Source organism: Talaromyces proteolyticus (assembly GCF_021365285.1).
Source record: "Talaromyces proteolyticus strain PMI_201 chromosome Unknown BGW36scaffold_11, whole genome shotgun sequence".
Classification (NCBI taxonomy): domain Eukaryota; kingdom Fungi; phylum Ascomycota; class Eurotiomycetes; order Eurotiales; family Trichocomaceae; genus Talaromyces; species Talaromyces proteolyticus.
In genome coordinates, this window is record NW_025764287.1 from 98,125 (window position 1) to 117,888 (window position 19,764).

Sequence of the window (19,764 nt, forward strand, 5' to 3'; positions counted from 1 at the left end):
TGCGAAATTTAAAGAATATATTTTCATATGCCGTGTCTACCACATAGGGGTACAAAGATACATCAAAGCCATCAATTTTAAACTCATAAAAGACAACTTCTAAATCATCCGATATAATGCGGTCGACTTCTTTTGCCTACCTCATACTCTTTAGTAGTATATACTGGATGTGCAATGGTCTATTTCAAAGCATTAACGTTCATCGGAGGGTTGTGTCAAGCTATTCCCCGACGGGACCCTGGCGAGGATCGCAGTATCTCCCTTCTCATCAGAATGGGCACGGCGGCGAGCTGGTAATCATCTCACCATCGACGAAATCATCTTATGATTCGTCTACTGAGCACCGGCCTAACACAGCGTCAATTCAACCATGGACAGTAGGCTCGTCAACAACACACGTGTTGCCGTCCTCTACCGTACGGGCAACATCTCATCCGGTCCCTATCATATCTTCGACATTTCACCCTTCAATTACTTCCGAACCAGATAATATCCCAGAAATATTATCTGGTATAGTCACCATTTCTACCAACAACATCGTATCGTCTACGGTAAAAACAACATCTCCTCCTTCGATTACCTCCGAACCAAATAATATCCCAGAAATATTATCTGATATAGTCACTATTTCTACCAACAACATCGTATCGTCTACGGTACAAACAACATCTCCTCCTTCGATTACCTCCGCACCAGATAATATCCCAGAAATATTGTCTAATATAGTCATTGTTTCTACCAACAACATCGAATCGTCTACGGTACAAACAACGTCTCCTCCTTCGATTACCTCCGCGCCAGAAAATCTTCCGCAAGTATTAACAGTTACTCTTCCCAATTCTGCCGGCAGTATCGTGCAAACCGATAATCCAACAATTTTTCGCGAGCTTCCTTTCCCAACACCGTTTGACGTGTCAACCTTGTTTGAGAGTACTAGCAACATCGATGTTTTCCCGTCAGCTCTTCCAACGCTGCAAAACGCACCGCAGACATTGATCAGTTCTACATTCAATGGCTACATGAAAAGTAATTTTATCCCAGACTCTTCGACTAATGTTGGACCAGCGCCCGCTACCGCCTCTGTCTTTAATAGTATCGTAACGAATGACGTTCTATTCCCGGCACTCGAGGTTGTATCAGACGGTCTAGCATCGGTGGTAGATTCGCACTCCCTACCAATTAGCGGACACACACAAGGAGCAGAAACGTCGCAGCCCACCCAATCCGGACCTAGTTTGTCTTATACAAATGTCAATTATATGCCTACGTACCAGACCACGACAACTTCGGCTGCGACTAAGGGGGACAGCCCATTCCAGGCTACCTCTGATTTCGATGTTGATGGGAAGACCGCCAGTCAATCTTCAACTATCTCCAAGATCATGCCTTTGCCAATCACCTTGTCAGGAACTCCGCGGAACTCGGGCCTTGAAAGTCATGCCAGTGTTGTGTCCACTCTCGGCGATGCCACCACGAGTGTGTCGACTAGCGCCACAAACGTCCCGTCTGGCACATTACTTCCCCAAACGAGTACCAATAACGATGAACACACTTCCGGTACCAAACTTTCTGGACCCACAACTACTGCCAATTCCGGCAGCGGGCCATCCAGCGCCGACGATTCCAGCGGGTCACATCGCGTGTTGAGTAGTAGCGTGGAAATAGCCGCCGGAGCCGTAGGGGGAGCCATATGCATTGCATTATCTATTTTCATTTGGACGAAACGTCTTAACAGGAAGAAGAGATCTGTCCCTATCAAATATTCTTCCCCGCTGAAGGCCGAAAACAATATTGATATCTCGCACTTTTCGTTTGATTCCTAAATAAAGCTTTTCAGCCTATTAAAATAAGCTAAAAACGCTCTTATTCAGTCTAGTTCCTTCGCGCATCCTGGTTACGTGCTTTCCAGGAGGTTGGATGGGCCTTTGAAGGATCACATACAATCTAACTGCGTACGTACTAGCCCATTTGATGATAGGGTTGGAGAAAGAATCCAATACGTTATAGTCCCGCACAATGGATTCATCAAGGCTCCCAATCGGGCATTTCCGCCAGAGCTGGGACTCTAGATAAGTGCCAGTATTGGCCTGTTATAGTTGTATTTTGAAGCCACATATATTTTCTGGATGGAAAATTAAATGAGGCTGGAAGTATTACGGATGTTCTACATTCGAATGGTAAACCCATTAATTTCTGTAAAAAATATTTATTCAATATCCTTGAGTGTTCGTGATGGGGAATTTTGAATTGCGACACTGTTTTCTTATTATCATGGTGTTTATTCAGCAGATTGATTTATTCGAGTTCCACAAGCGATGGCCGCCTATTACGTTTACACCGCCTGCGAGAGCAATTCCCTTCACTGGGAAATATCTGCGGGTACCTTGCATGTAGTTGGTGGTATTGTTTTGATCGATACCTTGTACAAGTTTGACATCTAAGAACTAGTCTCCTGGTATGTTTCTCCCATTTTTGGCCGGACTTTTTATTATGACGGTTACGCTGACAAACCATTGTTGGTGCCTGTACAGGTTGTTCTCGAGAAGCTTGAGCTGGTTCTTGTGCGAATCCTTTTGAAATATTAGAGAAATCTGAGGGTATAAACCCATCAATTAAGCCGATATGGTCGATGTTAAAGGCTCCTCTAGTTTCGCCTTTAGGAGTTCTCATTGAGATATGATCAGACCAGCTATGGTTATTACCATTAGATCGATAGGATAACACGCCACGTAAAGACTTACTTGGGAATTCGCCTTGTACGTTGATGAATTCTGAACTATGTTAGTGGGATAAATCTTCATGTTAACCTTGATGTACCTTTCACATAGCCCTTTCCACACTCCACTCCAGTATTTCATTGTTGGTTATTTGAAGAAGGAATTCACGTTCTTCGTCATTTGGAAATAAATATCAACGGAAAGTCCTGCTGTTCACTATATTTAATCTGCTACGAACTGACTACTTCAACACACCTCGGAAGTTTAACAAACATTTCGTTAAACAAGGTGTAAACATCGTATATTAATTGTAGTATGAATGTGGAAAGATCTTTTTATACACTCATTCTCTGAATCAGTTTAACCAGTAAATATCAGTAAGGGCTGTTTTAAGGTGCTACTTCTAATACCCTAGCTCATTGTTCAAACGAAATAATCATTACGTTTATTGGTCAAATCAATTTCAAGAGTGAATGTATTAAATTCACATCGCTCATCGTTGTATCAGATTGCAGACGCACATAGAGATGGAAACACTGGAAACCATTAACCCATCTACATTAGCACACCATGGGAGGGAAACCTCAGAGGGCAGACAGAGGCAGGTGGGTCAGTACCGGGACTTAAACTTTACAGAATCACGCTACTTTCAATGTGCTAGTTACCAAAAAGGTATTGACGCTATCTAGAAAATAGCGTTTTTGTGTTCATGATGAGCTTCATTTCTGATATATTTACGCCATCCGAGGGCAGATGTCCATCATGTTGAATGGTAATATTCTGTTTATGTAAGCGATGTGTGCGTGGTTTTGACCTGCCTTGTTCTCCAGATGTAATAGACAGATGTGTTTCAAGATTCAGGCGACGTGTGTACATTTAGTTCCTTGTGCAACATTATACTATTTGCATTTCATGATTCTAGTATTGCTCAGAGCTAGCTTCTTCCGCATGTATGCTTTTCGACGCCGATTGAGTCATAGCATCAACAGCCTCTAGTTCGTCGATCTCCGATAACATCGGATTGGTTATCGGACGATCGAGCGGCCTTTGATGACTTCGCTTCGTTTTCTTAACAATCTGCCTAGCGGCAGCAAGAATAGAATTGTCAGAAGCCCCACCCCGAATCTCCCTGATAAGGTTTATATTCAGCGCATCACCATTGTCAAGTCGGATAGCATCCAAAACGGCCTCAAGATTGGAATGAGCCTCATACAGCTGTTTCTTCAACAAAAAATGCTGTTCGAGCTTAGAAATATTGCTATGTTGTTCTCCCTGGTGTGTATATTTAGAATGAATCCAAGATATTCTACCATTCCAAGCTTACTCTGTCGAATACTTCTGGATCACGATCTTGGGCCCTCGTGGATGATAGATCATGACATTTTCTAGCCATTTTGAAGAGTATTGATGATATAGGTCAGTTCAGAAGGCACATACTATTATTGAATTTTTGAGGAACTGCCGTTCCGTCCAGCGGGGTTTTGTGGTTGTTGAGGACCGGCTGGGCTGATTCTTTCAAGCCCAGCTCCACTATTTCCCTTCGTTGAACCTTCATGCACAGAACGATAGGTTGATTTGAAATCCGAACCACTCGGATTAGCTCCGTGTTTTCCGGGAGGCCATTAGGCTGCAATGAGACATCGCTTGCCCCCTCGTAAGGAGTCATCGCTTCCAATCACACACACCACCATGCGCCTAGTGGCCATTATTTATGATTTATTAAAACTATTCGCCCGGGCTCCATCAGCATGCCTTCGAGCACTTTGGGCAATGTTGGTGTCAGCGTTAACCTGGAATACTCCCGGCGTCGTTCTCTTTAATCTTACATTTATGGTGATTCTGGTTACTGACTACGACTATTTTTTAGCTTATAAACATATGAGAAACCCACTGGCATTTAGATAATTAATTCAATATATAGAAAATTAACTAATGCTACTGTAACATCAGCCCTATTCCAACAATTCTCGCTAAACATCCTCCAAAGCGGGTGCTAGTAGTCTAGATGGGTCTAGGTTATATACACTATTCCTTACTCTTATAGATTAGCCCCCAAATCATCCAATTGCTCTGTTCTCAAGAAGAACTTCAACCGGACCCACTCTGGCGGTAAAGTAATCTTGGAAGTCCAGCCCTCTACACTTTGTTTTATGAGATCTTTGAGACAAACCGTCATCATGGAAGTGGAAATTAAAGGAGAGAACGAGAACGGCAACCAAAATTCGCATTTCCATCATCGCCAGTTGCTTCCCCACGCAAGAGTGTTGGCCGATGAGAAATGGGTTGAAAGCTTCTTGCTTAAGTAGCAGGTGTGACTGCGAGGACCATCGCTGCGGAAGGAACGCGTCCGGTTGAACAAAGTAACGAGGATCTTAGAAATAACGTCATTAAGGTGTTAGTTCGATTCGAGATCTACCACTTGAGCTGCGGGAATGAAAGAGATACCTCTATGGATTGCATAAGTTGGGGTCGAAACGAGGGTGTCCCCAGGAATAAGCCGGCCAGCAATGACTGCACCTTCTGGAGGAGTCATTCGTTGGACGCCGCTTGGAACCGCAGGATATAATCGAAGAGCCTCTTTGATACAGCCATCCAAATATGGAGCGTTCTTGCTTAATATCTGATTTGACACTTCTTGAGGTGATGAGCAAAGCCGATCTACCTCTTGTCGCAAGATTTCCTGTTTCTCGGGTTCCTGCGTGAGCAGATATAACAGTGCAGCGAGCGTCGTTGAAGTTGTGTCGCTACCAGCCACAATGGCAAGCTCTGAGTCATAGATCAAGTCATCGGCTTCTAACCCTTCTGAATGTATAGAGGGTGGGAGAAGGAAGGAGAATAGGTCCACTCGCGACGAATTAAACTATACATCCTCAGTATAAGGCTTGCCATACGACGACAGATAACTCACAGTTTTTCTATCCTCAACCTGAGATTTGCACCACCCGATCCATTTGTTTCGCATATGACTAATGACTGGCAAGTTCTGGAATAGAATAAATAGCCATGGAACACAAATCAAAGAGCCTACCACGGGGCCCATTGCAGCCATCTGTCCAAGGATAAAATGAGGTCTTCCTTCTTCAAGCATGCGAAATGATTTTCCAAATACCAAGTCACCCATCACGTCGAAACCGAAGAATTGGATCCATTTAGTGATATCCTCGGGCTGTTGTGTGCGTTTAGACAATTGGTGTGCCATGACAAGACTATGGTGCAGTATGCGTGGTTCATATTGAGATAGTGCTAATTAATGACTCGGTTACTCTTTTGCAGTAATAAATTAGATGGACGACTGGTTGCATACCGCTACTCGTGAAACCCTTTTCCCATACTTGCTTTCGCTTGGAGTGGAAAGATTTGTCGCGTGTCATTTGCAGGGATCGCGAAGGGTAGTTAAGGTCATAGAATGGTCCCTTCGTACATTTTGATCGAATACCGTGAATGTCTCTGATGGCGTCAACATGATTGATTGATATTTCTCGGGGTCCTACTTTCAACAATTAGATCGCAGGCCTTCCAGAACGAGGACCGTACACATATCGTACGAAATTTCTTACGTATACGAACAAAATCTCCATAAAATCTGTGCAGTGTTTGCGTTTTTTTATATAGCTGGAAACCTCTCAATGCAGTACCCATTGACCAAAATCCCGAGAGCCTCGCTCCTAATGGTCCTGGAAATTGTCGTAGACGATGAAAATAGATCCTGTATATGCTCATGCTGGTAAAAACGCCAACACTGAAACCTACCATAGTGGTCAATGTATAAAGAAGAGATTGAAGGTATAACCCTCCGTAAAATCGCAATGTTGCCGCGCATATCAAAGCCTGACATAGGAATATAGACCACATAATTGTCACCACATGTCGCTCCCATTCTCCGCGGGAAAAGACAATGAGATGGATCGTCACCCCTACACATATTGCTCCAGTGAGTGGCATTATTAATCCGGGGAAGGACATCGTCCTGTTCTTGCTTGATATCGGAAGATCACAGGACGGATTCTATTTTGACTAGATATATAGTCACGTGTGCCAAGGTGCGGGGTTACCGTAGGATGACGCTGCGACAGCTTCGCCAAAAAAAGTTTCATGCCTTGAATCATTGAAAGAAAAGATGGCTTTAGAAGCCTCAACAGTGCCCGAGTCGGCAGCGGAGTTAGTTATTGAACCAGATGTATGTCTCGTTTTTGCGTCAATTTAGGATTCTATTGATTGCATAGAGACGTTGTCTGATGAAGACGACAATGACTCCGCCTGTGGGAGAGACGAGTTAGGTTACCCCTTCATGAATCACATTGCGATATGCTTATCTTATTTCCTCAGGTCTAGCAGTCTTGTCTCACTTAACTCCGCCATCACTGAATACGTATACAAGAACGGACGTCGGTATGCCAATTACGGGTCCGGACAGCATATTCTTCCGAATGACGAGGTACACGACTCCCTACGTTATATGATACGACAATATTGAATTCGTAGCACTGACGACACTATAGATGGAATGCGACCGGCATGATTTTTTACAACACATATTCGGCATGCTATTTGGCGGGCGTCTAGTCTTTGCGCCCATTGTTGCCAACCCTTCGCGAATACTTGATATAGGAACCGGAACGGGATTATGGGCTATAAATGTCGCTCAGTAAGCTAGGACACTCAGTAAATCGTTCTAATTGCGAAGAAGGATCCTCAATAACCGGATGACCACGCTTTTGCAGGATGTACCCCTCTGCAGAGGTAATTGGTATGTGTGCTGACTTCTCTTCCATCTTTTGATTCTCCTTGATTCCATCACGACGTCACAATATCGATTCTGATATATAAGATTTCATTAAGGCACCGATGTGTCGCCTATTCAACCAAGCTGGTCAGTACTCCGGCTTGTGTGTTGGCATGAGCACGTCTAAATTGTTTTCGAGACTATGTCTAACATCATGTTAGGGTGCCACCGAATTTGTCTTTTCAGATGGATGATGCGGAGGCGGACTGGACGTTCAGTCGGAAATTTGACCTCATACATTTTCAAAGCCTGAACGGATGCATTCGAGACTGGAAGCGTCTGTTGTCTCAAGCATACGAGTACGTCTAGTTAAACGCAATGGCTTGTAAACCAAAATATGATCCGCATTTAATAAAATATTTCTAAACAGAAACATTCTCCCTGGAGGATACTTGGAAGCAAAAGAGACAGATGTCTATACTAGGTCTGATGACGATTCCATTCCCCATGATACGAGCTTGAGAGAGTGGGAAAAAAATTGTATCCAGGCTTGTGCTTCAATTGGACAGCAGTTAACGGCCCCAGAACATCTGAAGGAGTTGATGACAGAAATTGGATTTGTCGACGTTGAGGAACGACAATTCAAACTTCCAATAAACGGCTGGCCAAAGAATGAAGAACTCAAGTTGATTGGTCGATATCAAAATGTGCAATACTTGGAAGCATTATCGCCTTTTGCTCTCGGACTCCTTGTCGAGGTAGCCGGTTGGTCACGTGAGGAGATGGAAGTTTTCTTAGTAAATGTGAGGAAGGATATTTCAAATAGACGATTCCACGCCTATAACATCGTGTAAGTTTGTTTGTATTCGGTTCATCTGTTCAAAATCTCATCGGCATGGCCCCAGTCGTGTCATTACAGGTCGAAAGCCGTTAGCGAAGGAATATTAATTACAAATATAAGTGCATGTATCTAATACTTTGTCGCCACATTGTTAAAGCCTTTGCAGAAGTGGCATTATGGGTCGAAATTGAAGGAATAAGTTAATAGGGTATGTATATTGAGCGGTAACCGATGTCTAAGGAACACCCCATACCAGTTGGAAATTTCTGGCCACGCTAAAGCGAAGTTATAATCCCATGTCTTTGAGAACATTCTCTCTTGAGTAAGTAAGCAGACAAATCTGACTATATCGACGATTGATGATGCTAACGATTTTACATCGTTAGGCGGACGTTCCCTGAATATTGAATAGAATTAATTGGGTCGCTGAGCCGTATATCTCCTTCTGAATTTTGTTGACAAGCCCCGACGGCACTATCTACCAGTGATAAAAGTGGAGCAGGAAAAATGCAGTCATTAAGCATCATTAGGGCGGCCTCTAAGTGATCCTCAACGCTAGATGATGGGGCGGTTCAAATGCGGTTCAAAGACAAGGTAGCTGAAGACACTGATTGAAGAGATCGTGGCCCGTAAATCTAGCTTCTGTCTTCACTGTTGTTCTTCTGATTCATGGGCGCTACGAGTTGGTTCTGAATTTCTTGCGCAATTAATCTTGTTAAATTTGTCTGAGTCTGAGTATACGTATCCAGAATTTTGGATATCTGACCGCAGGCCTCTTGGAAAGCTTGCATATTCTGTCAACACTCTGCAATAATGGCCAAGATGTGCGCTACCTGTATTTGTCGCACTTACTCAGGGATAAAGCTAGAAATCAGGGGGTGGTAAAACATTTGAACCACCCTCTCCAGGTGGTATAAAGCATTCCGAGTGATGATGTTCTTCGTCGACCGGTAATGTATATTTGGAGATGAACGAACCTAACCTCGGTATTGAGATATCTGTATTCGCAAATCCTTCAATGCCTCTTGGAGGATGGAAGTATCACGGCGAAAATACTCTCCAATCCTTTGAAATGGATCCTCCAATACGTCAAACAAGGATGTTGTATCATGGTTAGAAGTGAATGCAATGTAAAGCTTAGGCCGTTCCACTCTCCATACGCTCATTATGCGATGAAGAATAGCTTTGACAATTTGTCCTTGAGAGGTGAGAGGGCATGTTCTAATCGGAAGAAAATTAAGCACAATATCTAGGCGCTTAATATGTAGCCGAAGGATCTCCACGTATTCAATAACCCGAACGGTCATATCAAGGAGAAGAATGATGCTTGTCCGGAATGCGTTAGTAGAAACATCAGTAGAAACACCTTCAAAATGGACTTCAATACGAAAGGACTGCATCTGTGCCAAAGAGGTTCTTTAACAGTAAATTCCACCCACAGGTTATATAGAGCCTCGGAAGTAACGGTGGTGGCAGTTACAGAAGCATCGCATGCCAATGAAGCAAGAGATGATGGGGACACCAATTGCTGTAAATGCTAGTCGAAGATTCTGAGTAACTGCGTGACGGGTTCACGGCGAAGCGTGAGTGGACTCAGTATCCGGTCATGACAACGTCCAATCATAGCGACTGTGTTTTCAGTAATACGAATGCAAAATTGGGTTTGCCGGTAAAGAATTATGCGTGCCTCTTCATAAACCTGCCGATTAACCAGCAGAATCGCATTTGAACCCCGTCTTGGGTTGATTCCCCTCATTGTTTCTCTTGAACCCTTGGGTAGGATTAATTGGCTTGGAAAGAGGTACAGTAATCGTAAATCTCATACACACACACACACACACACAATTTATTAACGCCCGGCGGCTAAACCGAAAGGGCAACTATCACTAGTCTACTTGTACATTTCCTAATGTGTGCCGTGCCTCCTTAGAGCCCATACATAATTGCTCTTAGTATATGTCATCTCATCTGACAGTATCGTAGCGGATTCTGGTGGGTTAGTAATTTTGTTAGTAGGCTGGCTTGAAGGCGCTTCTTCAAGTGTTCAATATCCTATTCTCGGCAGTTGAAGCGCGTCTACCGTCCCTGGCACGAGGTGGTTGGTGTGGGTTAGGTCGGGAAGAGTGGGTGATCGGTGTTCATCTACATGGTTAAGCAGCGTCGAGTCGACCCGTGGCGATTGCAAACCGTAAGGAGGCCCGTACCGCTATAAGTTTGGGGTCCAGTTTTGATCATCTGATAGTGACTTTCCTCCTAGAAAGAAGGATATGTTGCCTCTGTGGGTGCTGGTGTATTGTAGCATTTCTGCCCGATATGCTGTCCACTTTCGACATCGAAAGAGGAAGTGCTCTACAGTCTCTCTTGCTTGTCCACATGCACAGTGATCCGTTTGCGCTGCGTTGATTCGGTAGAGATACTCATTTAATCGTGCCCTGCCAGTCCGGAGTTGAGCCAGCACGCTCGCTTCTTTCCACGATAATCGATCATACAGCTGTCGGGTGTACTTACCTGGAAGAGCTGCATCCACTCTTTTGACGTGTTTCCCAACTTTCTCTGGAAAGACTTTGCTGGTGCCTACTTGGGATTGTGCGATGTTGAGGGTGGTTGGTTTCATTCTGAGAAGCCCAGTGTATGCGGTGGCGCCTCTTGGGTGGCTGCCCTGGCCTGCTCTTTGGCCAGGCCCAGCAGTTTGTTATCCTTGCTTGTTGGGACCCAAAGGATCGTGATCTGGTTTCCGTTTCTCCGTAGTTTTTTAATCAACTTGTATATTTGACCGACGTATTCCTGGCCCGACTGTTGTCGCGGGTTCCTCAGTGTGAGTGCGGCCGCTTTGTTGCTCAGTAGTGTGATTTTATACAGTTTCAGTACCGGTAGCGTCCTCAATGCGTGTGCCATTGCTGCCAGCTCCCCCGAGTATAGGTTCTGCTCTAGTCTTACGTCAAGTGTGACGGAGAAGGTCTTCAGTTTCGGCTTTTTATACCGGGGCGACTGCTTCTGGACAACGCCACCAAATCCCACCACCTCATTCCGTGCCGAGCTGCTTACCGCGATCTGAATGTGAATGGGTTAATGGTCTCCAGTGTTTCTATCTCTATATTCTTCAGCGCGTCTGCTACTTGGTACAACGGCGCGGTGGAATCTTCTGAATCTCTTGATCCGAGCGGTAGCCCTGCGAAGCGGGTTGGTTTCTGGTAGGGTGTGGATATCTGTCCATATCTTCACGGCCCATCTCCAGAACCGGTTTTGTGCAGTGGCAACGTGAGCCTCTGCTTCTGCCACACTGGTTGCGATGGTGAGGAATGTTCCCACAATCGCTTGCGCTCCGACCCTTTGGACTCGGTTGATGGGTCCGACGGCCTTATCTTTGAAAGCGTGCATCCAGACATTGGACGCATAGTCCACCACTGGGGTAACCGTAGATGTGAATAACTGCCGCGCAGTTGCTGGGGATAGACCTCGGAGTCGTTTGAGCTCCATTGCTGCTTCTAAGCCCTTGGACGCTGCCCTTGCTATGTGTTCCTTGTATTTGAGTCTTGTGTCCATGATTACGCCAAGAATTTTGACATGGTCTTTGGGTTCAACGGTTTGTCCCTTGAGGATGAAAGGCAGGTCCTGTTCTGATTTGTGTGCCTTGGGGGTGAAGTGTATAATGGCGGTTTTCTCTGCTTCAAAGGTCGCTCCACTCCTCCGTTCCCAACCGAGCGCTTCATTGATAATTGATTCAATACCTTTCCGGTTGCTCTGTGCAGTTGGTCCTGTCACCCATGCGGTAAAGTCATCCACAAAAGCAATCGCCCCTCCTTGGCTGTCGATCTGTCGCTGTACTAGGTCTGCGTTGATAGACCCGTGTACAGTCATTCTCGAAATCGGTTTGACCAACAAACAGATGATGAGTATTTGCTTACCCCACTGCTAAGGCTTCAGGGTAGATTGCATTTCCTTTGATTAGGCATCCATTTATAGATGAGGATAAAGCCACCAATCAGTGTCATTCAGCTATGAGTCTAGAGCTTAGCAGTGGGGTCTTGGAATAACTAACACGTGTGTTTACGGTCAAACCGATTTTGAGAATGACTGTACCAACAGCGCACCTTTTCACTTCTTAGTTTCTCAAGAACCTCAAGTTCCAAATAATCCCACCAAAGGATTGCGGCAACTTCGATAAAATGATTCCCCTAAAGAAATTTAAGAGACTCTCATCAAAAACCGACTACCTCCGTTAACTTCCTCAAATGATTGAATGTATCAACTATAACGGTCCGCAAAAATGCAGAAATATCATCGATCTGGAATGCAAGAAAGTCATGGAAGGGTACAGTATACAGTCATTCTCAAAATCGGTTTGACCGTAAACACACGCGTTAGTTATTCCAAGACCCCACTGCTAAGCTCTAGACTCACAGCTGAATGAAACTGATTGGTGGCTTTATCCTTATCTATAAATGGATGCCTAATCAAGGGAAATGCAATCTACCCTGAAGCCTTAGCAGTGGGGTAAGCAAATACTCATCATCTGTTTGTTGGTCAAACCGATTTCTAGAATGACTGTAACAAGTATCAGAAATACGTTCTTTATGTGGTTTTTGCCACGAGTAAAGCAACTGGTCGGGAGTTGCCAGTACTCGTGTCTAGGCAGGAGCACTGCCTAATTACAAGGACTTTAGGTTATAATACGGATGCACTTTGTGATTATTTGGTGGATACAAGAGAACGCATCGGTTCAAAGGGCCGAAGGGTCGAAGCGCCTGTGAGAAGTTCTAACGTTGGGAGGTGCGTTTAATCTGATTTCTAGCTATATAGCTCATCCATTTTAAGCACTATGTTTATAAAGGGTATAAATATGGCTATCGTTTTAAACACGCAGTGGATGTATTTTACACACGGTGGATCCATTTATGCACTATACCCATAAATGGTATAAATATGGTTGATCTTTTTAAACACAGTGGATCTATTTTATACACTATATTCACAAATGGTATAAATATGCTCGATCTTTTTGAACACTGTGGATCTGTTATATGCGCTATATTTATAAAGGGTATAAATAAAGTTTATCCTTTTAAACACAGTGGATCCATTTACACACTATGTTCGTAAAGGATATATACCTGGTTGATCTTTTTAAACACTGTGGATCCGTTTTATACACCATATCCGTGAAGGGTATAAATATGATTTATCCTTTTAGACACTGTGGATCTACTTGATATGCTATACTCATAAAAGGTGTAAATCTAGTCGATCTTTTTAAACAATGTGAGATCCATGTTATGCACTGTGTTCAGAATCAAACAAACTTCTATAAAGAACTCCGTCCTCATTACTTAGCAAATCTCATTTGATTGTATCCGTTAACCCTGATGATCAGCTGGCAATTTGCTGTAGCTGGTGAATTTTTTTTCAACCACCAAACCCCTGTCACAGTCCCCATAGTGTTTGAAAATCATTGTAAGCAGGTAATCCAATCTTGAAAAATCCGTATTAGAGTCCCCACAATGTTGAAAACCATTCTCAGTGGGCTATACAATATTGAATGATCCCTGTCAGATTCCACACAGTGTTTAAACTTCCTGTTACTAAATTGATCTGTTAAACAAGCCTTTCAGTTAGATGTTAAACCTTAAACGTTATATACTGATACTGTATCAATATTATATATATAGTAAAGGTCAGCACTTGATTAATGAACAACTTGTAACCAGTGATCTTACGGTGTTCACATGGACTGACAGTTATTATGAAATAGATTTAGCCAGTAATACTAGCTGAATAAGAAACAAGCAAATATAGTCTTGGCAACTATGATAACTTCAATCCATCGGTCAATAGATCTATATAGATATTAACAGAGTAGTGATGTTTATGCTAGACATCAGTTACAAGACTTATAATATTTATTGTCGATTGCTAGAACTATAATATTTCAATTTATAGTACGAATTAATAAGTCATAGTGTTTATACAGAATTTTTAATCTAATAGGCTCGAAATACTTATATCATCAGAGAATACAGCTGACCTAAACACTATAAATCTGATTTAAACAACATGCTTATAAATGATATAAACATTGCCGATCGTTTTAAACACTGTGGATTCATCTTCAACAGCCTACACGTAAAGGGTATAAATATGGCTGATCATTTTAAACACTGTGGATCCATGTGAAGCGCTATACCCGTAAATAGTATAGTGACCGTCGGTCTACTTGAACACTGTGGATCCAGTTCAAATAATATATCCGTAAATGGTATAGACATCACTGATCGTTTTAAACACTGTGGATTCATTTTATGCAGGATACCCGTAAATAGTATAACCATTGTTGATCATCTTAAACACTGTGGATTCATTTTAACTAGCATGCCACTGATCTACTTAAACACTATGGGTCCATTCTAACCATTATATACGCTGTATAACAGTGAGGAATTGTATTGAATAATCCCTGTCACAGTCTCCGCAGTGTTTACAAGATGTTAGTTCATTATACATTGAATGATCCCTGCAAGAATAGGCGGGCTACCAGACATTTCAAACACCGTGGACACTGTGCAAGGTCTGCATTGAGAACAAACTATGATTTTTAAACACTGCGGGGACTCTGACAGGGATTAGTTGACTTTGTGCATAGTATAGTAAGCCAGCAACCATAGTTTTTAAACACTGTGGAGACTGCATGAATTACTGTATGATTTTTAATCACTGCAGGAACTTCACAGAGACTATTCAACATTACATAGAGAATCAACAAGGATGTTTTTAAACACTGTGGGGACTGTGCGTCAATATTGCATGGCAAACTAACAATAATTTTTAAACACTGTGGATACTGTGTGAGGAATAGCGGTCCGGACTTATGCATATACACAGTGTGTGTGTGTGTGTGTGTGTGTGTGTGTGTGTGTGTATTCATACGCTGTCCCCTCGCCGAAGCGATATGCAGGGTGTTGCTCTAGCTATCTCTATCTATCTAATTACAGTGATCAATTACATACCGACAAATTTGGAGCCTCGTCAAGACCCGTGATGGCCTATGGGCTTGGGGTTCTGTTGTGCGACCCTGGCGGCGCAGCTTCGAAACCTTTCAGATGCCTCCGCAAAGTCCAACGCAGCACCAAGAATGCTGCTGCTTTGTGCGGTGTTGTTGATCTTACCTTCCTTACTTGTTTGTCCTGGTCCCCCTCCTTTCAACATACACGATATATTGTTGAATGCATCCCCAATCTCCTTCGTAGCTCGTAAGTATTTAAGTTTCGGGTAGTCCACCAATACGTGAACCACTGTCTCCTTTGCCCCGACTTGTTTGGCTAGTTTTGGATTGCCTGTCACATAGACATACTGTCGCTCAGGATAGCGGCTGGTAGTGACCTGCTCAAGTGGTCTCGTTGATGTCTCGACTGAAGTTCCCATAGTCTTGTATTCGTAATGTCATCGCCCCCACAGCCTCGGAGTTCCTCAAGTTCCTCAGTAACATGGAGCAGTCAATCCCCTCCACGAGTATTTGATATATATGCTCAATAAGCCTCCGCCTGACGGTTTCATCAGCAGCACGGAAAAGCTTCAGGGCGGACATGGAGTCAACAATAAGACTAGCTTGGCAGTCACGGACACCCTCGAGAGCATCAAAGGCGGCTTTGATGGTGATCCACATTAACCCTTCCATAGTGAGCAAGATCTGTCCTTGGTTATTATGGTCGCCGCTTCGAACAAGCGCGACATTGAGGCGGTGTAGAAAGAGCTTGACTCGTGGCGATCGATCACGGAGACGCCAGATCCCCGTCAGAACAGTGAAAAGAGTGAGGTACTGAGCTGTTTGAAGGGCGTAACGGCTATATATCGAAAAGTTGGGCCATAGATAACGGCAGAGAAGGCCGGATACTAGCAGGAGACGAATTGTTTCATTGAGATTAAGGTTCATTGACGGCGTGAATTCGTTACTTGCGGATGGGCTCGTAAACAGTCGGTCGGATGGGTCGACGGCATTTTCCCCTCTGGCAATAATCTCGAGTATTCGCAAGGCATACCCGAGAGCTTCAGGCCCGAGTACGACATCAGTTGCGGGTGGTGCGGAAATAAGATACGGCATCAAGTGGCTTGTAAACAATATTAAATGTGTTTTGGAGGCCAGAATCATCTTCCTCAGCCCTCCTCTTGTCTGAACGGCTCTTTCGTATCCTCTAAGATGTATATTCGAAGCATCGCGCTGGGATAAGCGTGACTCAGTCATGGTTGCCATGATGAGCATGTCGACCAAGTAGTCAGAAACGGGACCCTTTGCTGGACTGTTAATGAGATTTTTACGCATCGTTTGGTATGCGATTGATTTGCGACGGAATATCGACGCTGACAGGCCCTCTCCTCGGCGACCTGCGACAAAGCCTGCAGCGGCTATAAGCATCCATTGTAGTGTCATCGACGACCGGAGAGACAGGGCAAAACTGATATCGCGGACAGGGTTGAAAACGGCGTCTCCCCGAATTCCATAAACATCTCGCGATACACCGGTCAGGTAAAATTTCAATAATTCTTCATCCTCCTTGGAGAGGTCGAGCCCAGTTGGCAACGCACAGAACAAATTCAACACCGACGCTATCAGCGAGACTTCCGCATGTTGAATGGGTTCGGTCGAGGCCTTTTTAGTTAAGGCAGAGCTGCTGTGCCGCCCCTGGCTGTTTTTTGTCTGTTCACTATTCTCGGGGTAATCATTCTTCGCAGCATGTTTAGACTGCGATGTAGCCTCGACGGGATCTTTGGCAGGCTGTTCGACGTGTCTGGCAGGTTTAGGCGGCGCGCTCGAGAAACGCCAGGAAATGACCTGCGACTGAGAAAGCGCCGGGGTCACATTTAGCCGTCGCGGTGGTGCTTTGCTGGCTCTGGCGGGGTGTAGCACCATGGCGCACGCAGAAACGAGTTGAATATAATGTCATATGATGGGGTTGCTTTTCAGGCCAGGCGCCAGAGATCATGTCGCCTCGATAGCAGGCATTGTTGTTGCTGTCGTTGTTTTGTTCTGCAGAGAGAGAAAGTAATGAGGGGCCGCCGGCGGCGGGGCGCAGTGGGCAATCACGGGCCAGCTCCTCTCTGGGGAAGACGCTTCACTCCCGGCCCCGAAAGTCTTTTCACCAAGAAACAACAGCTTGCTGCAACATGATTATTTTCTAAACTCACTGGAATGCGTCAAGCCAAGGCTCTGCAAGACAACCTCGCTGTTCGCAATGTGGTACAGCGTTCTGCTGGTTACGCAAACATCTTGACAAAATATCAATGAAAACAACGATGCTCACGGACATCGATCAATACGAAAAGCATGGCATTGGGCCCCTGGTGGTGACTCCCTGCATGATAGGGAATGTCGTAGTGCCTTCTCATCTGCCTTCTCATCGATTGTCAAGTTTCATTTTCCATTTTCAAGCCGATAATCCTTTTTAAGTAGAATGCTATATAGGGAACAGATGCCCTTGATCGCAGCCACGCCTTGTCGATTGCGTCAGACAGTATTAATAGTGCCTGTTCAGTGTTTCGTCCTGGCCTACCCCAAACTTGAGTGTTCGGTAGCAGATTATAGGTTTCTGCATAGTATGCGAGGCGTTTTGCGATAACTACTTCCAGGACCTTGCCGAGTGTGTTGAGGAGTGAGATCGGCCGGTACGCTTCCGGGATGGCATAGCCCGGTTTGTTCGGCTTCCGGAGAACCCACAATTCTCACTCTTTTCCACTGTCGAGGGTAATGTCCGAGGTTGATTGATGCCGTGAAGATCTGAAAGATCTCCTCGCTGACGTATGGCCAGATTTGTTTCCACACTCGCGTCGGGATTTCGTCTTCTCCTGGAGCTTTGAATATCCATGCAGATGAAAAACAAGATGTGGGGCTTAAATACTCCGCCTTTGTTGACAGTCGCTGATCATTCGACATCGATCCCCCAAGCTTCTCATGCTTATGTCTGTCATATAGCCCACCATCATGGGCCCCAAAAACCTAATTTCTGAGGACTTCGTCCCTTCGCCACTGACTCTGGACCGGGTCATGGAAGGTAGGCCGGCTCCTACGCAGGATAATCATTTCCTAAAACTTCCGGTTGAAATTCGGTCCTTGATTATCAGATATATCGACACGGACAAGACTAGTCTGGCTGCTCTTGCGCTCGTTAACTGGGATTGCCGTCAGTTAGCGCGATCTTGCCAGTTTCGCGATGTGGTAATTGACTACAGCCCTCGATCCTCCTGTGTTCTTGGTATCCTTATAGGCGAAGCTGCTGAGCGACTTAGGTCAGGGAACGGCCTTACACGCCGACCATCACTGGGGGCATGTATTCGTAGCATAAGGACAAACTCAAACCAGTACTGGAAGGAGATTCGGAATATGCGCCCTGGGGACGACGATGGTAATGTTGATGACAACGATCGTGATGACACTGCTAGCACGAATCAATGGAAGCAATCAGTGGGGAACATGACAACAAGAATTAATCACGTCTATAATCCCAGTTTTTCTCTTGTTATTTCCACTCTACCCCACCTAGAAGCCCTATGCTGGGAGAATGGAAGTACCATTGATTGCCACCTTTTCAATTGTTTGGCAGTCTCAGCGATCAAACATCTCAAGTTGCATGGTAGCATTGAGTCCGAATATGTCACAGTCCCTCTAGACGGAGATCCCTGGCAGCTCGAGAGCCTCGACATCGACATCACGTGGGATTTCGGGTTTCATTATGGGCGCAACATAGCCGACTCTTCCTGCCTTTGGAGTAGTCTTTTTTCGGCATGTTGCTCCTCCTTACGATACCTAAAGCTCAGCCACCGACATTTTCTCAACAGTCAAGATAAGCGAATGTCTTTTACCGCAAATTTTCCTAATCTCCGTTTCCTCCAGATTGAAACCGGTACAATGGTCAGTCAACTGACGTTGCAAAGCCTCCTGCGAAGCAAAAGATTATCGACTTTGGTTGTCGACTTTGACGATTCAATTACGAGGGAATGTTTAGATCAGATGGGATATCATGAGTCCATTCAATATCTTGTCTGGAACAGCTGCACTATCCGTCAAATGGTATCGCTTCAAGTATTGGATCACAATAATCAGTTGACGGGCTTCGCCATTCGTTACAGCCAGTCCACTGCCCTCCTAGACCGCATACTTCCTGTCTTGGCATCATTTCCTAATTTAAGGGTTCTTTCAATGCGGTGGAATGGGATGATGATCCCAAAGTCTTCTCTTATCGCTCTTTCTTCCCTGACCAATCTAGAGCAGTTGCACATCAGTTCCGGCAACCAAACCGGGTGGAAACACAACTGGTTGGTTGATCATGATGCTACACAAAGCATTTTATTTCCTTTGCGCAGACTGAAGAAAATCGCAATCACCTGAGATTCATACCGAATCAATAATGATTCAACGGTTGAAGACGTTGACAATTATTATTCTTTACTTAGACAGGATCTTGATGAACGTATTCGGTTCATGCGAAATTCTCTAGGTG

The 19,764-nt window shown here is 44.5% G+C and overlaps 6 protein-coding genes across 6 annotated transcripts; 3 read left to right on the forward strand and 3 right to left on the reverse strand.

Annotated features, from left to right (window-relative positions):
- Positions 1 to 116: 116 nt before the first annotated feature.
- On the forward strand, positions 117 to 1,823 carry BGW36DRAFT_431062 (uncharacterized protein; the record flags this gene model as incomplete). The annotated part of the gene is made up of 1 exon (XM_046220924.1): positions 117 to 1,823. The coding sequence occupies one exon, from the start codon at positions 117 to 119 to the stop codon at positions 1,821 to 1,823; it is 1,707 nt and encodes a 568-aa protein (XP_046067809.1).
- A 1,535-nt stretch (positions 1,824 to 3,358) lies between these two features.
- BGW36DRAFT_410417 (uncharacterized protein) lies at positions 3,359 to 4,196 on the reverse strand. The gene is made up of 2 exons (XM_046219138.1): positions 4,042 to 4,196; positions 3,359 to 3,989 (listed from the first exon to the last, which is right to left on the reverse strand). Exons 1-2 carry the CDS (start codon positions 4,108 to 4,110, stop codon positions 3,636 to 3,638), a joined length of 423 nt encoding a protein of 140 aa, XP_046067810.1. The 5' UTR covers positions 4,111 to 4,196; the 3' UTR covers positions 3,359 to 3,635.
- Positions 4,197 to 4,608: 412 nt separating this feature from the next.
- Positions 4,609 to 6,691, reverse strand: BGW36DRAFT_386357 (cytochrome P450). Its single transcript, XM_046217009.1, has 5 exons — positions 6,263 to 6,691; positions 6,022 to 6,204; positions 5,626 to 5,960; positions 5,163 to 5,577; positions 4,609 to 5,088 (listed from the first exon to the last, which is right to left on the reverse strand). The coding sequence occupies exons 1-5, from the start codon at positions 6,678 to 6,680 to the stop codon at positions 4,775 to 4,777; spliced, it is 1,665 nt and encodes a 554-aa protein (XP_046067811.1). The 5' UTR covers positions 6,681 to 6,691; the 3' UTR covers positions 4,609 to 4,774.
- A 143-nt stretch (positions 6,692 to 6,834) lies between these two features.
- BGW36DRAFT_400017 (S-adenosyl-L-methionine-dependent methyltransferase) lies at positions 6,835 to 8,388 on the forward strand (the record flags this gene model as incomplete). The annotated part of the gene is made up of 9 exons (XM_046218587.1): positions 6,835 to 6,894; positions 6,922 to 6,989; positions 7,044 to 7,152; positions 7,217 to 7,362; positions 7,439 to 7,464; positions 7,557 to 7,587; positions 7,662 to 7,799; positions 7,871 to 8,290; positions 8,346 to 8,388. The coding sequence occupies 9 exons, from the start codon at positions 6,835 to 6,837 to the stop codon at positions 8,386 to 8,388; spliced, it is 1,041 nt and encodes a 346-aa protein (XP_046067812.1).
- Positions 8,389 to 15,659: 7,271 nt separating this feature from the next.
- Positions 15,660 to 17,180, reverse strand: BGW36DRAFT_431067 (uncharacterized protein; the record flags this gene model as incomplete). The annotated part of the gene is made up of 1 exon (XM_046220925.1): positions 15,660 to 17,180. The coding sequence occupies one exon, from the start codon at positions 17,178 to 17,180 to the stop codon at positions 15,660 to 15,662; it is 1,521 nt and encodes a 506-aa protein (XP_046067813.1).
- Positions 17,181 to 18,248: 1,068 nt separating this feature from the next.
- Positions 18,249 to 19,652, forward strand: BGW36DRAFT_362854 (uncharacterized protein; the record flags this gene model as incomplete). The annotated part of the gene is made up of 1 exon (XM_046214406.1): positions 18,249 to 19,652. The coding sequence occupies one exon, from the start codon at positions 18,249 to 18,251 to the stop codon at positions 19,650 to 19,652; it is 1,404 nt and encodes a 467-aa protein (XP_046067814.1).
- Positions 19,653 to 19,764: the final 112 nt, after the last annotated feature.

Coding starts and splice junctions, on each gene's coding strand:
- BGW36DRAFT_386357 (XM_046217009.1), bottom strand. CDS start 6,680: ATGTCCTTCCCCGGATTAATAATGCCACTCACTGGAGCAATATGTGTA. Junction 5,961..6,021: donor AAAGGGTTTCACGAGTAGCG/GTATGCAACCAG, acceptor GTCATTAATTAG/CACTATCTCAATATGAACCA. Junction 5,089..5,162: donor AACTTATGCAATCCATAGAG/GTATCTCTTTCA, acceptor GTTATTTCTAAG/ATCCTCGTTACTTTGTTCAA.
- BGW36DRAFT_410417 (XM_046219138.1), bottom strand. CDS start 4,110: ATGGCTAGAAAATGTCATGATCTATCATCCACGAGGGCCCAAGATCGT. Junction 3,990..4,041: donor ATCCAGAAGTATTCGACAGA/GTAAGCTTGGAA, acceptor TATACACACCAG/GGAGAACAACATAGCAATAT.